General features: G+C 39.4%; 1 protein-coding gene across 2 annotated transcripts; it reads right to left on the reverse strand.

The window, feature by feature from the left end:
* Window positions 1-11625: 11625 nt before the first annotated feature.
* Window positions 11626-14763, reverse strand: LOC141604672 (binding partner of ACD11 1-like). 2 transcript variants are annotated; one of them, XM_074423117.1, is made up of 5 exons: window positions 14376-14763; window positions 13890-14001; window positions 13078-13153; window positions 12357-12440; window positions 11626-12276 (listed from the first exon to the last, which is right to left on the reverse strand). In XM_074423117.1, exons 1-5 carry the CDS (start codon window positions 14707-14709, stop codon window positions 11812-11814), a joined length of 1071 nt encoding a protein of 356 aa, XP_074279218.1. In that variant the 5' UTR covers window positions 14710-14763; the 3' UTR covers window positions 11626-11811. The 2 variants fall into 2 exon arrangements, with proteins under 2 accessions (XP_074279218.1, XP_074279219.1); XM_074423118.1 differs by having other exon boundaries at window positions 13890-14096; window positions 14163-14754.
* Window positions 14764-15773: the final 1010 nt, after the last annotated feature.

Genomic DNA, 15773 nt, shown 5'->3' on the forward strand with positions numbered 1-15773 from the left:
ACATTTTTCACGATAATCCGAGTTTCGGCGAATGCTGGTTTGTGGCACACCGGCACCCTCAAATGTTTTCCGTTGGTGCTCAAACTTTGCGTGGCCGCTTTATCTAACCCGAGGAACTTTCTATGTGATTTCTGGAGAATTTTATTCCGGTACCCCGGATCTTGAAAAACTGTGTATTATACACTTCAATTTCAGCCGTTCGGAAGGTCGTACCGGACCCTGTTTCTTTTTCTACCTGTTTTTCAATCAAGCGTCCGAGCTCATTTCAGGAATCAACTTGTTCGATTTCAGGAATCAACCTGTTCGATTTCAGCCTCAAATAACGAGCTTTAACATATTTTTCACGATAATCCGAGTTTCGGCGAATGCTGGTTTGTGGCACACCGGCACCCCCAAATGTCTTCCGTTGGTGCTCAAACTTTGCGTGGCCGCTTTATCTGACCCGAGGAACTTTCTATGTGATTTCCGGAGAATTTTATTCCGGTACCCTGGATCTTGAAAAACCGTGTATTATACACTTCAATTTCAAATAGTTCGGAAGGTCGTCAAATGCGGACCACGTATCTTTTTCTACCTTTTTTTAATCACGCGTCCGAGCTCATTCCAGAATCAACCTTGTTCGATTTCAGAATCAACCTTTGATTCGATTTCACCTCAAATAACGACCTTTAACATATTTTTCACGATAATCCGAGTTTCGGCGAATGCTGGTTTGTGGCACAGCGACACCCCCAAATGTCTTCCGTTGGTGCTCAAACTTTGCATGGCCGCTTTATCTGACCCGAGGAACATTCTATGTGATTTCCGGAGAATTTTATTCCGGTACCCCGGATCTTGAAAAACCGTGTATTATACACTTCAATTTCAGCCGTTAGGAAGGTCGTACCGGACCCTATTTCTTTTTCTACCTGTTTTTCAATCACGCGTCCGAGCTCATTTCAGGAATCAACCTGTTCGATTTCAGGAATCAACCTGTTCGATTTCAGCCTCAAATAACGAGCTTTAACATATTTTTCACGATAATCCGAGTTTCGGCGAATGCTGGTTCGTGGCACACCGGCACCCCCAAATGTCTTCCGTTGGTGCTCAAACTTTGCGTGACCGCTTCATTTGACCCGAGGAACTTTCTATGTGATTTCCGGAGAATTTTATTCCGGGACCCCGGAATCTCGAAAAACCGTGTATTATACATTTCAATTTCAGCCGTTCGGAAGGTCGTACCGGAACCTGTTTTTTTTTTCTCCTGGTTTTTCAATCACGCGACCGAGCTCATTTCAGGAATCAAACTGTTCGATTTCAGGAATCAACCTGTTCGATTTCAGCCTCAAATAACGAGCTTTAACACATTTTTCACGATAATCCGAGTTTCGGCGAATGCTGGTTTGTGGCACACTGGCACTCCTAAATGTCTTCCGTTGGTGCTCAAACTTTGCGTGGCCGCTTCATCTGACCCGAGAAACTTTCTATGTGATTTCCGGAGAATTTTATTCCGGGACCCCGGAATCTCGAAAAACCGTGTATTATACACTTCAATTTCAGCCGTTCGGAAGGTCGTACCGGAACCTGTTTTTTTTTTCCCCTTGTTTTCAATCACGCGACCGAGCTCATTTCAGGAATCAAACTGTTCGATTTCAGGAATCAACCTGTTCGATTTCAACCTCAAATAACGAGCTTTAACACATTTTTCACGATAATCCGAGTTTCGGCGAATGCTGGTTTGTGGCACACTGGCACCCCCAAATGTCTTCCGTTGGTGTTCAAACTTTTTGTGGCCGCTTTATCTGACTCGAGAAACTTTCTATGTGATTTTCGGAGAATTTTATACCGGGACTCCGGAATCCCGAAAAACCGTGTATTATACAATTCAATTTCAGCCGTTCGGAAGGTCGTACCGGAACCTGTTTCTTTTTCTCCCTGTTTTTCAATCACGTGTCCGAGCTCATTTCAGGAATCAAATTGTTCGATTTCAGAAATCAACCTGTTCGATTTCAGCCTCAAATAACGAGCTTTAACACATTTTTCACGATAATCTGAGTTTCGGCGAATGCTGGTTTGTGGCACACTGGCACTCCTAAATGTCTTCCGTTGGTGCTCAAACTTTGTGTGGCCGCTTTATCTGACCCGAGGAACTTTCTATGTGATTTCCGGAGAATTTTATTCCGGTACCCCGGATCTTGAAAAACCGTGTATTATACACTTCAATTTCAGCCGTTTGGAAGGTCGTACCGGACCCTGTATCTTTATCTACCTGTTTTTTAATCACGCGTCCGAGCTCATTTCAGGAATCAACTTGTTCGATTTCAGGAATCAACCTGTTCGATTTCAGCCTCAAATAACGAGGTTTAACATATTTTTCACGATAATCCGAGTTTCGGCGAATGATGGTTTGTGGCACACTGGCACCCCCAAATGTCTTCCGTTGGTGCTGAAACTTTGCGTGGCCGCTTTATCTGACCCGAGGAACTTTCTATGTGATTTCCGGAGAAGTTTTTTCCGGGACCCCGGAATCCTGAAAAACCGTGTATTATACACTTCAATTTCAGCCGTTCGGAAGGTCGTACAGGAACCTGTTTCTTTTTCTCCCTGTTTTTCAATCACGCGTCCGAGCTCATTTCAGGAATCAACCTGTTCGATTTCAGCCTCAAATAACGAGCTTTAACACATTTTTCACGATAATGCGAGTTCCGGCGACTGCTGGTTTGTAGCACACCGGCACCACCAAATGTCTTCTGTTGGTGCTCAAACTTTTTGTGGCCGCTTTATCTGACTCGAGGAACTTTCTATGTGATTTTCGGAGAATTTTATTCCGGGACCACGGAATCCCGAAAAACCGTGTATATACACTTCAATTTCAGCCGTTCGGAAGGTCGTGCCGGAACATGTTTCTTTTTCTCCCAATTTTTCAATCACGCGTCCGAGCTCATTTCAGGAATCAAATTGTTCGATTTCAGGAATCAACCGGTTCGATTTCAGCCTCAAATAACGAGCTTTAACACATTTTTCACGATAATCCGAGTTTCGGCGAATGCTGGTTTGTGGCACACTGGCACCCCCAAATGTCTTCCGTTGGTGCTCAAACTTTGCGTGGCCGCTTCATCTGACCCGAGGAACTTTCTATGTGATTTCCGGAGAATTTTATTCCGGGACTCCGGAATCCCGAAAAACCGTGTATTATACACTTCAATTTCAGCAGTTCGGAAGGTCGTACCGGAACCTGTTTCTTTTACTCCCTGTTTTTCAATCACGCGTCCGAGCTCATTTCAGGAATCAACCTGTTCGATTTTAAGAATCAACCAGTTCGATTTCAGCCTCAAAGAACGAGCATTAACACATTTTCACGATAATCCGCGTTTCGGCGAATGCTGGATTGTGGCACACCGGCACTCCCAAATGTCTTCTGTTGATGCTCAAACATTGCGTGGCCGCTTCATCTGACCCGAGGAACTTTCTATGTGATTTCCGGAGAATTTAATTCCGGAATCCCGAAAAACCGTGTATTATACACTTCAATTTCAGCCGTTCGGAAGGTCGTACCGGAACCTGTTTCTTTTACTCCCTGTTTTTCAATCACGCGTCCGAGCTCATTTCAGGAATCAACCTGTTCGATTTTAAGAATCAACCAGTTCGATTTCAGCCTCAAAGAACGAGCATTAACACATTTTCACGATAATCCGCGTTTCGGCGAATGCTGGTTTGTGGCACACCGGCACTCCCAAATGTCTTCTGTTGATGCTCAAACATTGCGTGGCCGCTTCATCTGACCCGAGGAACTTTCTATGTGATTTCCGGAGAATTTAATTCCGGAATCCCGAAAAACCGTGTATTATACACTTCAATTTCAGCCGTTCGGATTGTCGTACCGGAACCTGTTTATTTTTCTCCCTGTTTTTCAATCACAGGTCCGAGCTCATTTCAGGAATCAACCTATTCGATTTCGGGAATCAACCTGTTCGATTTCAGCCTCAAATAACGAGCTTTAACACATTTTTCACGATAATCCGAGTTTTGGCGAATGCTGGTTTGTGGCACACCGGCACCCCCAAATGTCTTCCGTTGGTGCTCAAACTTTGCGTGGCCGCTTTATCTGACCCGACGAACTTTCTATGTGATTTCCGGGGAATTTTATTCCGGGACCCCGGAATCCCGAAAAATCGTGTATTATACACTTCAATTTCAAATGATTCGGAAGGTCGTCTCGGAACCTCGTTTCTTTTTCTCCCTGTTTTTCAATCACGCGTCCGAGCTCATTTCAGGAATCAACCTGTTCGATTTCAGGAAACAACCTGTTTGATTTCAGCCTCAAATAACGAGCTTTAACACATTTTTCACGATAATCCGAGTTTTGGCGAATGCTGGTTTGTGGCACACCGGCACCCCCAAATGTCTTCTGTTGGTACTCAAACTTTGCGTGGCCGCTTTATCTAACCCGAGGAACTTTCTATGTGATTTTCGGAGAATTTTATTCCGGGACTCCGGAATCCCGAAAAACCGTGTATTATACACTTCAATTTCAGCCGTTCGGAAGGTCGTACCGGAACCTGTTTCTTTTTCTCCCTGTTTTTCAATCACGCGTCCGAGCTCATTTCAGGAATCAACCTGTTCGATTTTCAGGAATCAATCATGAGGTTGAGGAAGCTGCATGGGAGGCAGAGGAGGCCATGAGAGAGCGTTACCCTTTCCTTTTTGATCAGGTATGTATGGTTACGGGGACGTAACCTTGTTTCTTTTAGGAGGGGTAGGAGATGATCGTGAAGAGTTTTTGCACCTTTTTGTGTTGTGTCGGTATAGTTAGTAGTGGTTTGAGTCGAGTTGAGTTTGGTTGGTAACATGTTTTGTGTTGAGTTTTGTTTTGGTTGTTGTGTCGGGAGTATGGTAGTATGTCTTTTCTTTGTTGTGGTTTGAATTTCGGGGACGAACTTCTTTTTAAGGAGGGAAGACTGTAATACTACGGTTTTATGAGTCTCTGGGTACTCTATCGAGTGGGCCTTACTCTGTCGAATAAGGGTGTTTTGGTTTTTAAAAAAGTATTCTGCCTGTAGGGTACTCGATCGAGTAGCCTGGGCACTCGATCGAGTATGTCAGTTACTCGATCGAGTAGCTCGGTTTTCGGGTAATGTTTTGTCGGGTTTTCTTAATAACACGGATTAATATATAAATCTTTCCGTCATCTTTATAATACACTTTTACAAATCTAATCACATTGAAAAGAGATTCAAGTTACGTTCTTCGCATTCATCCGTGTTATTGACAAATCTCGGAGCTTGAGAGGTCGGATTTCATCGTTCTTTGCATCCTTGTGATCCTTGCGTAGAGGGTAAGATCTACGTACCGATTTTATAGTATTTAGTCAAGTTTGTAACAGCCCAAGGTAACCTGCTAGCGTGATATTGTCCGCTCTGGGAGACACAACCCCCTCACGGCTTTAAAACGCGTCACACTAGGAAGAGGTAGCCACATGGTTATAAACCATGCTTCGTTCCCCTCTTCTACCGATGTGGGAAGGTCACCTTCCCTCCTCCCCAAAGGAGAAGGCAGCGTCCTCGCTGCCCACCGGCACAGGCCCCGGCTCTGATACCATTTGTAACAGCCCAAGGTAACTTTGCTAGCGTGATATTGTCCGCTCTGGGAGACACAACCCCCTCACGGCTTTAAAACGCGTCACACTAGGAAGAGGTAGCCACATGGTTATAAACCATGCTTCGTTCCCCTCTTCTACCGATGTGGGAAGGTCACCTTCCAAATGAACCTATTACAAACATATCCATGCAGTTTTATTCTAGAATTACGTGTTTACTTTTCCGCAATACATGAGGGTGTCACAGTTTTTGTAACAGCCCAAGGTAACCTGCTAGCGTGATATTGTCCGCTCTGGGAGACACAACCCCCTCACGGCTTTAAAACGCGTCACACTAGGAAGAGGTAGCCACATGGTTATAACCATGTGGCTACCTCTTCCTAGTGTGACGCGTTTTAAAGCCGTGAGGGGGTTGTGTCTCCCAGAGCGGACAATATCACGCTAGCAGGTTACCTTGGGCTGTTACAAAGTTTGTTTAAACCCTAATTTGGGGGATTGGGGATTTGTGTTAGTTTTTGTATGGTTAGTGATTATGTGATGGTGTGTTAGGAGGAGGATTCGTAGAAGAGGCTTTTTGATACAGTTGTTGGGATCGTCTGTGTGTGTTGCATTCCAGGTAGGGTTTCCCTACTCAGTATTAGTCACATAATGTGTTGATTGTTGGTTGTGATTGTCGTATAATATCATACTCGTATTGTGACGGTTGTTGGAATTGGTTACTGTTGATGGTTGTGATTGATTGTATCTGTTGTGTTCTTCGGGGTGCGTCTCTGGCTGAGTGGAGTTACTTGCGGGAGTGGCTTCACGCCCATTATTCGCCTTCTGTGGAACCCGCCACAGAAGGGATGCGCACATTAATGGATTTGGGTTATTCGCTCTATGGTATGAGTGGGGCTTAGGTGGGAACGGCTGCGGTCCCCCACTGGCGGAGTGGAGTTACCTGTTGCGATGGGTACTCTGGCAGGGCTACACACTTTAGTGTGTAGTCAGTGATGAGGAGTTGATTATGGAGTTTGGGTTATGTGACGATTGAGATGTGTTGGTTTCTGTCTTATTGTAATTATATATGATTGTGTGATTAGTACTGACCCCGTCTTTGTTTTTAAAAACTGTGGTGATCCATTCGGGAATGATGAGCAATTGTTGAGCAGGTATGAGTCGAGACATATGGGCTAGCTAGGATGTATCACCACGAGATGATAAAGTCTTCCGCTGTAGTTTGAGTAGCTTATCAGACATTTTGATTAGTTGTTAGACTTTTGGTTTGAGAACATGTAACCGTATTTTATCAGTTGGTTTGGTTTGTAATCATTAAACTTTATACTATTTAAATGTTATTTCTTTATTGTCTTTTGATTATCATTGTCTCGGGAAACTGAGATGGTGACATCTTTATACCTGAGTGGTCCTGGTAAGGCACTTGGAGTATGGGGGTGTCACATTTGTTCTGTGATTCAGGAATCTCGAAAATCGTGTATTATACACTTCAATTTGTGTCGTTCGGGATGTCGTGCCGGACCACGTTCCTTTTTCTCCCGGTTTATCTACCACGTGTCCAAGGTCAATTTAGGAGTTAACCTATACGATTTCAGGGTCAAATAACGAATATTAATCCATTCTTCACGATTATCCGAGTTCGACGAATGTTGTTTATCGCATACCGGCACCCCCAAATGTCCTCCGTTGCTCTTCAAATTTTGTGTGGCCACTTTACCTGATCAGAGGAACTTTCTGTGATTTCCAGAGAATTTTAATTCAGGACTTTTGAATCTCGAAAACCGTGTATTGTAAACTTCATTTTGAACCGTTCGGGAGGTCGCACCGGAGCACGTTTCTTTTTCTCCGGGTTTTCAATCACTTGTTCGGGGTCATTGCAGGAGTAAACCTATTCGACTTCCGCCCCAAATAACGAGTATTAATCCATTTTTCACGATTATTCAAGGTTCGTCGAATGCTAGTTTATCGCTTACCCGTCACACAAATTTTGAGGAGCAATGGAGGACATTTAGGAGTGCCGGTATGCGATAAACAAGCATTCGTCGAACCTTGGATAATTGTGAAAATGAATTAATACTAGTTATTTGGGCCTGAAATCGAATAGGTTTACTCCTGCGATGACTCCAGACACGTGGTTAGAAAACAGGGAGGAAAAAACGTGGGCTGGTGGCTGGTATGACCTTCCGAACGGCTCAAAATTAAGTATAATACACGATTTTCGAGATTCCAGAGTCCAGGAAAAAATTTTCTGGAAATCACATAGAAGGTTCCATGGATCAAGTAAAACGGCCACACAAAATTTGAGGAGCAAAAGAGGACATTTGAGATTGCCGGTATGCGATAAACCAGCATTCGTCGAACCTTGGATAATTGTGAAAATGAATTAATACTCGTTATTTGGGCCTGAAATCGAATAGGTTTACTCCTGCGATGACCCCATGCACGTGGTTGGAAAACCGGGAGGAAAAAAATGTAGGCTGGTATGACCTCCCGAATGGCTCAAAGTTAAGTATAATACACGATTTTCGAGATTCCAGGGTCCCGGAAAAAAATGCTCTGGTAATCACACAGAAGGTTGCTTGGATCAAGTAAAACGGCCACACAAAATTTGAGGAGCAAAAGAGGACATTTGAAAATGCCGATATGCGATAAACAAGCATTCATTGAACCTTGATAATCCTAAAAAATGAATTAATACTCGTTGTTTGGGCGGAAATCGAATAGGTTTACTCCTGCAATGACCCCGGACATGTGGTTGAAAAACCGTGAGAAAAACAAACGTAGTCCGGTACGACTTCCCGAATGGCTCAAAATTACGTTTATAATATACGATTTTCGAGATTCCAGAGTCCCGGAATAAAATTCTCTGGAAATCACCCAAAAAGTCCTCGGATGAGGTAAAGCGGCCACTTAGAATTTGAGGAGCAAAGGAGGACATTTTGGAGTGCCGGTATGCGAAATACAAGTATTTGTCGAAAACGAGTACCCAATTTTCGCACGAGACTATTTTCGCACACCGACAACCTCAAATGTCATTCGTTGCTCCTCAAAAGTTATGAAGGCGCTTTGTTTGACCCGAGAACCATCAGTGTGATTTAGAATATTTTTTTTTCGGGATACTAAAATCCCGAAAACCGTGTAGTATACACTGTATTTTAAGCTGTTCGTGAGGCAGTATCGGGTCGTGTTTCTTTTTATCCCGGTTTTTGTAGCACGTTTCCAGGGTCGCATCAAGAGTTACCTTATTCAGTTTCAGCCCCAAATAACAAATATTAAACCATTTTTTAATGAGCATCTGATTTCCGTTCGAGACTTGTTTATCACACACTGGTAGCCACAAATGTCCACTATTCTTTCTCAAATTTGTCAGAACACTTAGACTGACCCGAGAAATCGTCCTTGTGATTACAGACATTTTTGTTTCAAGACCCTGTAATCCCGAAAATCGTGTATTATACACTTTAATTTGAGCCGTTTGGGAGGTCGTACCGGGTCTTGCTTCTTTTTCTCTCTGTTTTCTACCACGTGTCAAGGGTTGCTTAAGGAGTTACCCTATTCGATTTTAGCTCCAAATATTAAGTATTAAAACATTTTTAACGAGTTTCCGATTTCCGCCTAAGACTGGTTTTATTGCACATCTGCAGCCTAAAAAATGAGGCGGATAGGTTGGGGACCCACTTATAGGAGAGTAGAGTTATGCGGTAAATTTTTAGAGGTTCTCATATTCTTTTAATAGATAGGAGATTTAGGCCCCGTTCTTTGGACGGAAACGGATTGACATGAAACGCTTTGAACCGAAAAGAAATAAAATGATCGAACCTGACTAAATTTAATGGACTATCTTTCAAGTCTTTGAAGCAACTAGAATAGGTTTTGGAAAAAAAAGTTTGATACAAGAGTTAATTGGTATAAATTTAGGTAAGAGGTTATTATATGGAAAGTTAATGAAAAAATGTTAAGAAATAGAGTCTGCATGCGAAAAAAATTACGTTTATTTAAACTTTAGTCATCTTAAAACGCAACTAAACTATAACGTAACCTAATGGAGTATAAGTGTATTTATTTTAACTTAACTAAATATATATTTGCAGATGTAAACTAGCTAAACTGATAAAGTCGAGGTAATACCCATAACTTATGTTCAAACATTGTATTGAAAACATCGTAGTATTAAATCATACTTTGTGAGTTTTTTATTTAATCGTTAATGTTGTTCACCCATAACTATATTTAACCGTATCATTTAGTTTCGAATGAACTCAAAATCAAACGAGTAATTTTAAGTTTTATTTTGTATTTAAGATTAGTATTTATAAACTATAGGGTTTTGAACACCCTATGAGCCCGGATCTAATCGCAAGTATTATACAAATTAACATAGGAAATAAGATGAATCACATACCTCTTAGTGCAGCGGAATAATAACGATAATAAGAAGTATATTTGATGTAGAAATCCGAACCCCAGACGAATAATAAGCACCCTACTTGTGATGCCTCTACCAGTATCCACATAGGTACTAATCTGCGCCTCGTATGCAAGTACTGAAGGGATGAAGTAAGCCTTAGAGAAAACCCATTTTCTCTCTTATGTTTTTCTCACAGTTTTGTTAGACTAAACTGAATGGAAAAATTAGGGTTTGTCACACAAACCATTTCTTATATAGGTGAGATACACTATTGTTATCTTACTAATCCTAGCGGTAGCGCAGCTGGGCCTAATCCATATTAGTATTAATTATAAGTCCGACTTATAATTATACTAATCCCGTACCTTTTGTGTGTGACTCAATAGGCCCACTTAAGACTCCAGATACGTAAACCACCTTACGTGTCAAACCGACATTGGCCACGAACAAGGCATATCGATTACATAGACTTAAATAAGTTAATTCGTATAGGACAGTGGACATAACTCCTTCATAAACCTCTTTGAGTGTTATTGAATTTTTCCTCAAAACTTAGATACGTAGTATATCGAAATCAAAGCGTCTTGCTTGTGACGGGCTAATCCCGTCACAAGCTGAAGACCTCTCACAAAAAGGGAGAGGGAACAAGGTGGAGCACCTCCCATGTGCTTCCCCACTCACCTCCTATGGGTATTTTGTAAGAGAAAATGATATCCGTCACAAGCTTGTGATGAATATCGCCGTCTTCAATAAGAATTTGTGTATCGATATTACCACAAAAATTCACTTTAACCAAAGTCAACAAATATGCATGTTAGGGTCAATTTTTTTTGTATTTGTTCGACCCAAACTACCATCGTACTACATTTTAAACTAAATAGTTTAATATGATAATCATAAATGATTAAAATGAGTGTCTTTTACAATGAAAATTAGATGACATTACTTATAGTATCGAATTTCAGTACCACCTTATCTACTAGCACAAACACCAAGAGTAAGAGTAACATAAACAAGACTATTAAGCCAATTAACCCAGTTAATAGATCCTACAACCAGTTGTACCCAGTTGTATGCTCTAGAACCCGAGCTATATAATAAAGTTTTCGAGTTTTGTTTTAAAGAAGTCGAGCTATATCATAAAATTTCTGAACTGACTCACTTAAACATAAAAAAAGTTAACTTTAAGAAAGCTCAAAAAAATTACACATTTGCTCGATAAGATATAACTTAGTTGTATGATTCTATTATACCACTAGAGGTATAATGTTATTCGTGCAATTAACCCAACTTTTCAAAAGGATAGAAAATTACAGTGTGTTGTTATACATTAAATCACATATACCAGGCAACAAAAATTTTACATGAGCATTCTCAACTTTGCAAAAATTTGGCTCAGATGTTAGTAAACTTGAAAGAAGATATAAAAACAATGTTACAGTAAACAACGCGGCGAAAAATGTTCATGCTCATTTCCGACTGTAGGAAAATTTCAGGGCATTTTTGCATTGTCCCTATATGTTCTTGATCTTGTGTGATGGTTTATTTTGGATGTATAGGTTAGTTTTATGTTAGAGCTGCGATTTCTGCTTTGATAGTATTTCTGCGTTAAAAAAGTAAGTACTTAATAACCGCAGGCCGCATCTCACGAGAAATTAAGAGACATAGCAATAGGTATATGCAGATATTCAGTAGCTTAGAATACATTGACAAAAACATAAATGTAACTTGCTAACCCAACCAAGAAACGTTGCAGTTGACCAAATTAAATGACAATCATATTACAGTATCATACAAAGAGCAGGACGTTTAGGAATTAGAATCAGGGATCTCAGAGTAACCCTCGGCCACGTTTCTTCATCTTTCTTCCTCCACCACTTTTTCTATCGTTTTCTGACTCATCCTCAGCAGCCTTGGCAACCCTGTTAAAAGCACCAGTCACCCACGATGTTCCAGTCAAGATGTACCGATTTTTCATGATGGCAGATCCCGCACTACTCAAAGTTTGCTCAGCTGCTTCAAATGCCGACTTTGTCTTCTCTGATACCTGGAATTTCTGATCCACTTCCCTCATCTTTTCATTCACCAAGGTTATCTTCTCACTCAGCCCTATCTTATGGTCAATAGAAGCAACTGTAGCAGCAGCAGTGGATGTAAATTGATGCGTTTCGTCAAATGTCTTTGCTATGTTAAGAGCATCCTTTCCCAAAACAAAGCCCTTGGCTAACATGCTAGTAACAACATTCTCTGCCTTCTGCACTGGGGAACCACCTGTGCCTAAGTTGCTCTCTGTGGCCTAATGGAAGAGAAATCTTTCTCAAGTACCCATATAATGCAAGACAAACACATAGTAATGATTAAGAGTTAACACCATACCGTAGGTGGTGCTGATGTGGTGGCAGGCGGATTGTAGTCCGGTGCAAGAGCTATTGTCACTGCCTGGTCAACTATTGTTGCACCCTAGATTTAAAAAACAAATATCAGATCTATAAATTCAATTGACCAAGTAACGGAAACCACAAAAGCTCCCATAATGCATCGCCTCTAACTCCGGAAAATTTATCTCGTGCCCAATTAAGAGTAAAAGCAGGACAAACAATACTTATGTGCTTCTCTCAGGAGTTGTGACAGACTATACTAGCGCATAGCACTGTAGGTGACAGGAAAACAAAGGGAATAGAAACCAAACCGTCTAATGCATGCAGACTATAGACTACACAAAACGCAACTTTCTAAATCCAATGAAGGATGTGTTACTAACCTTTAACATTTGAACCAAGAATTCTAAATTGGATTTGTGTGCCTGACCTGAGAGTGACGTTACTTCGCCGCCTCACTCGGGTTACGTCATGGGCGGACCCACTACAGTAAACGGTGTAGCACTTGTTACACCATATTCAAATAAGAATTGATTGATTTCACTGTTTTGGTACACGGGAAATTAAATGATAGTCAAATTCATTTATGTCATATTTCACTAATACTTGGTGTTGTACTCCAAAAAATAAAATTGGAACCAACCAAGACAAAAACAAAAACAAAAATTAGTGGATTCAAGACAACACAGAAATGCAAGGGTATTTAAGATTTAACTTACTGATAGAAGAGCGGCAGTTTCTGCACCTTGAGCCTCCTTAAACGTGACATAAGCAGTTTGAGATGGCTCATTCCCACTGGGAAGAAAACATCAGCAGATTTGAAATTAGAATAACTGGAGACTTAATGTGGATGACATTCCCATTGTGAATTGAGGCGAGGCCGGGATTTTGATTTCGGTGTAGCAAAATATATACTCAAGGTAAGGTGTATGGATAATTAGTGTGAAAGCAGCAAATCACAAACTTCTAACCGAATTTTTCGCCTTTGGTGTAGCGGCCGCTACACCAAAGCCTATAGTGGCCTCGCCCCTGAATTTGTGAATGACTAGTTTTATCACATATGGAGGTCAGAAAATCATGCTAAAAGCAAACTAGCAACATCTCAAAATAGACGGCAATAAAAATGAAATTCAATTATTTTCTCACTTAAACTACTTGCAGTGTCCATATTTCCAATGGAGCCAAAGACTCATTACTCTTTGGTTATGGATTATAATGGAATAAATCAAAATGGCTCACTAAAGTGGCTGCGGCTTCGTTCTTTTATGAAGTAACGGTCCTTCGATGCAGTTCTCGACGCAATTTTCATCTTGGGTCATTCGGGAACAACCTCTTTGTGTTGCTAACGCAAGGGTAAGGCTGCGTACCTCCGACTCCCCCTTACCCCACAATTTGCGGGAGCCATTGAAGCACTGGGGTAATGTTGTTGTTGTTTAAACTACTTGGAGTCTCCTCTCCACACGGTACGAAAATAAATAGGCCTAGAATGGAGCTAAATTAATGAAGGTAGAGAACCCAAATAATAACCAACCTTTGAATTTCAACATGTTCAATGTCACCGGAAAACGAGAAAAACTCCTTAATGTCCTGCTCAGATGCTCCAAGGGAGAGATTGCAAACTTTGACACTTCTTATCTTCAAAACTACACAAATTCTCATTTGTGACGGGCAATATCCGTCACAAACTTGTGACTAGTCAAATAAAACTCACTTGAGTAGATAAAGATAAATCAATTCCCTAGGCAGTCTTACTTTTATCTTATCTATCCAAACAGGTATACTTGACCCGTCACAAATTTGTGACGAATATCCGCCACAAGTGAGACTAAATTGTCAAAACTAAAAGGACTTTCCATAAAACATCGTGTCTATAATCAACTTTGAATTATCTATCATTTATAATCTCAAGTTACCATCGTTCATTCAATAATAATCAGCTAAAAATTCAAATTTCTAGCAAAAGAACAAAACCTAATTATCAGAAATTCTGCAAAGTTCAACTTGATGATCAACTTACGTTGCTTAACACCGGCGACGGTATGATACTTATGATCAACGCGATTAAGGTTACTGTTCTTAACAGTGGTGAAGTCCCGCCTCGACCGAGTGAACTTAGAGCTCGACTCGCCACCGAGTCGAGAAGCTTGGAAACCGAGCCAGGCCATGGCGAGGAGGAAGACGATGAGGGGACACCACTTGGCGAGTTGCCGGACTAGTCGGCGAGTTAACTCAGTTTTGGATCGGAACTTGTTAGGCTTTATCCTAGCTCGAGGTCGTGTGATTCTGCCAGAATTTTCGTCGTCGGAGATCGGCATTGAGATATTAGGGTTTCTAGTGGTGGTGTTGTACATTGACTTGATAGAATTTTTTGGGGAAGAATTGGGAATTTTGAATTTAGGCCCTGTTCTTTTGGACTTAATTTCGATTCTAATCGATTGATTCATTTCAATTCGATTCGATTCGATTCGATTCATTTCAATTGATTCGATTGATTCGATTCGATCATTCATTCGATTCGATTCGATTGATTGATTGATTGATTTTTTATTTCAACATTACTATTATTATTCTTATTGATATTCTTATTATTATTATTATTATTTTTATATTAATGTATTTACTATTGTTATTATTATTATTATTATATTATTATTTTTATATTTATTATATTACTATTATATTTATTAATAATTAATTCGTATTGTTTATATTATTATATTTATATATAATACATTTATTATTATTATTATTATTATTATTATATTATATTTATTATTTTATTAATATATTTATTATTATTAATATTATTCATAACATATTTATTATTATTATTATATTTAATATTATTATATTAATAAGTTATTATTTAATATTTATTATTTTATTAATATACTCATTATTAATATTATTAATCACATATTTATTATTATTATTATTATTATTATTATATTTAATATTATTATGTTAATAAGTTATTATATTAGACCTATTATTATTATAATATTATTTATTTTTTAGTTATTATTATTAATATATTATATTATTATTAATAATGTTATCATTTATATTACTAATATATTATTATTATTATTACTTTATTTATTATTATATTAATATTTTATTTTTTATATATCTTATTAGATTATTATTATTAGATTATATTAATATATTATTATTATTATTAATGAATAATATTATAATAATATTTATTATTATTATTGGTGTTATTTTTATTATAATATTTATTATTTTTATTTTTATTAATAATAATAATAATAATAATCTTTTTATTATTATTTCGATTCGATTCGATTCGATTCGATTCGATTCGATTGATTCGATTGATTGATTGATTAGTTCGATTCGATTCGCTCCATTAAGTTCGATTCGATTCGTTCCATTAAGTTCGATTCGA

The sequence above is a fragment of the Silene latifolia genome, chromosome 10 (assembly GCF_048544455.1).
Source record: "Silene latifolia isolate original U9 population chromosome 10, ASM4854445v1, whole genome shotgun sequence".
Lineage (NCBI taxonomy): Eukaryota > Viridiplantae > Streptophyta > Magnoliopsida > Caryophyllales > Caryophyllaceae > Silene > Silene latifolia.

Bases quoted from the DNA above. Each gene is read 5' to 3' on its own strand.
- LOC141604672 (XM_074423117.1), bottom strand. From the start codon at position 14,709: ATGTACAACACCACCACTAGAAACCCTAATATCTCAATGCCGATCTCC. The intron at 12,441-13,077 runs GTAAGTTAAATC...TTTTAAATCTAG, and splicing joins AAACTGCCGCTCTTCTATCA to GGTGCAACAATAGTTGACCA. The intron at 12,277-12,356 runs GTATGGTGTTAA...CTCTTCCATTAG, and splicing joins CCACATCAGCACCACCTACG to GCCACAGAGAGCAACTTAGG.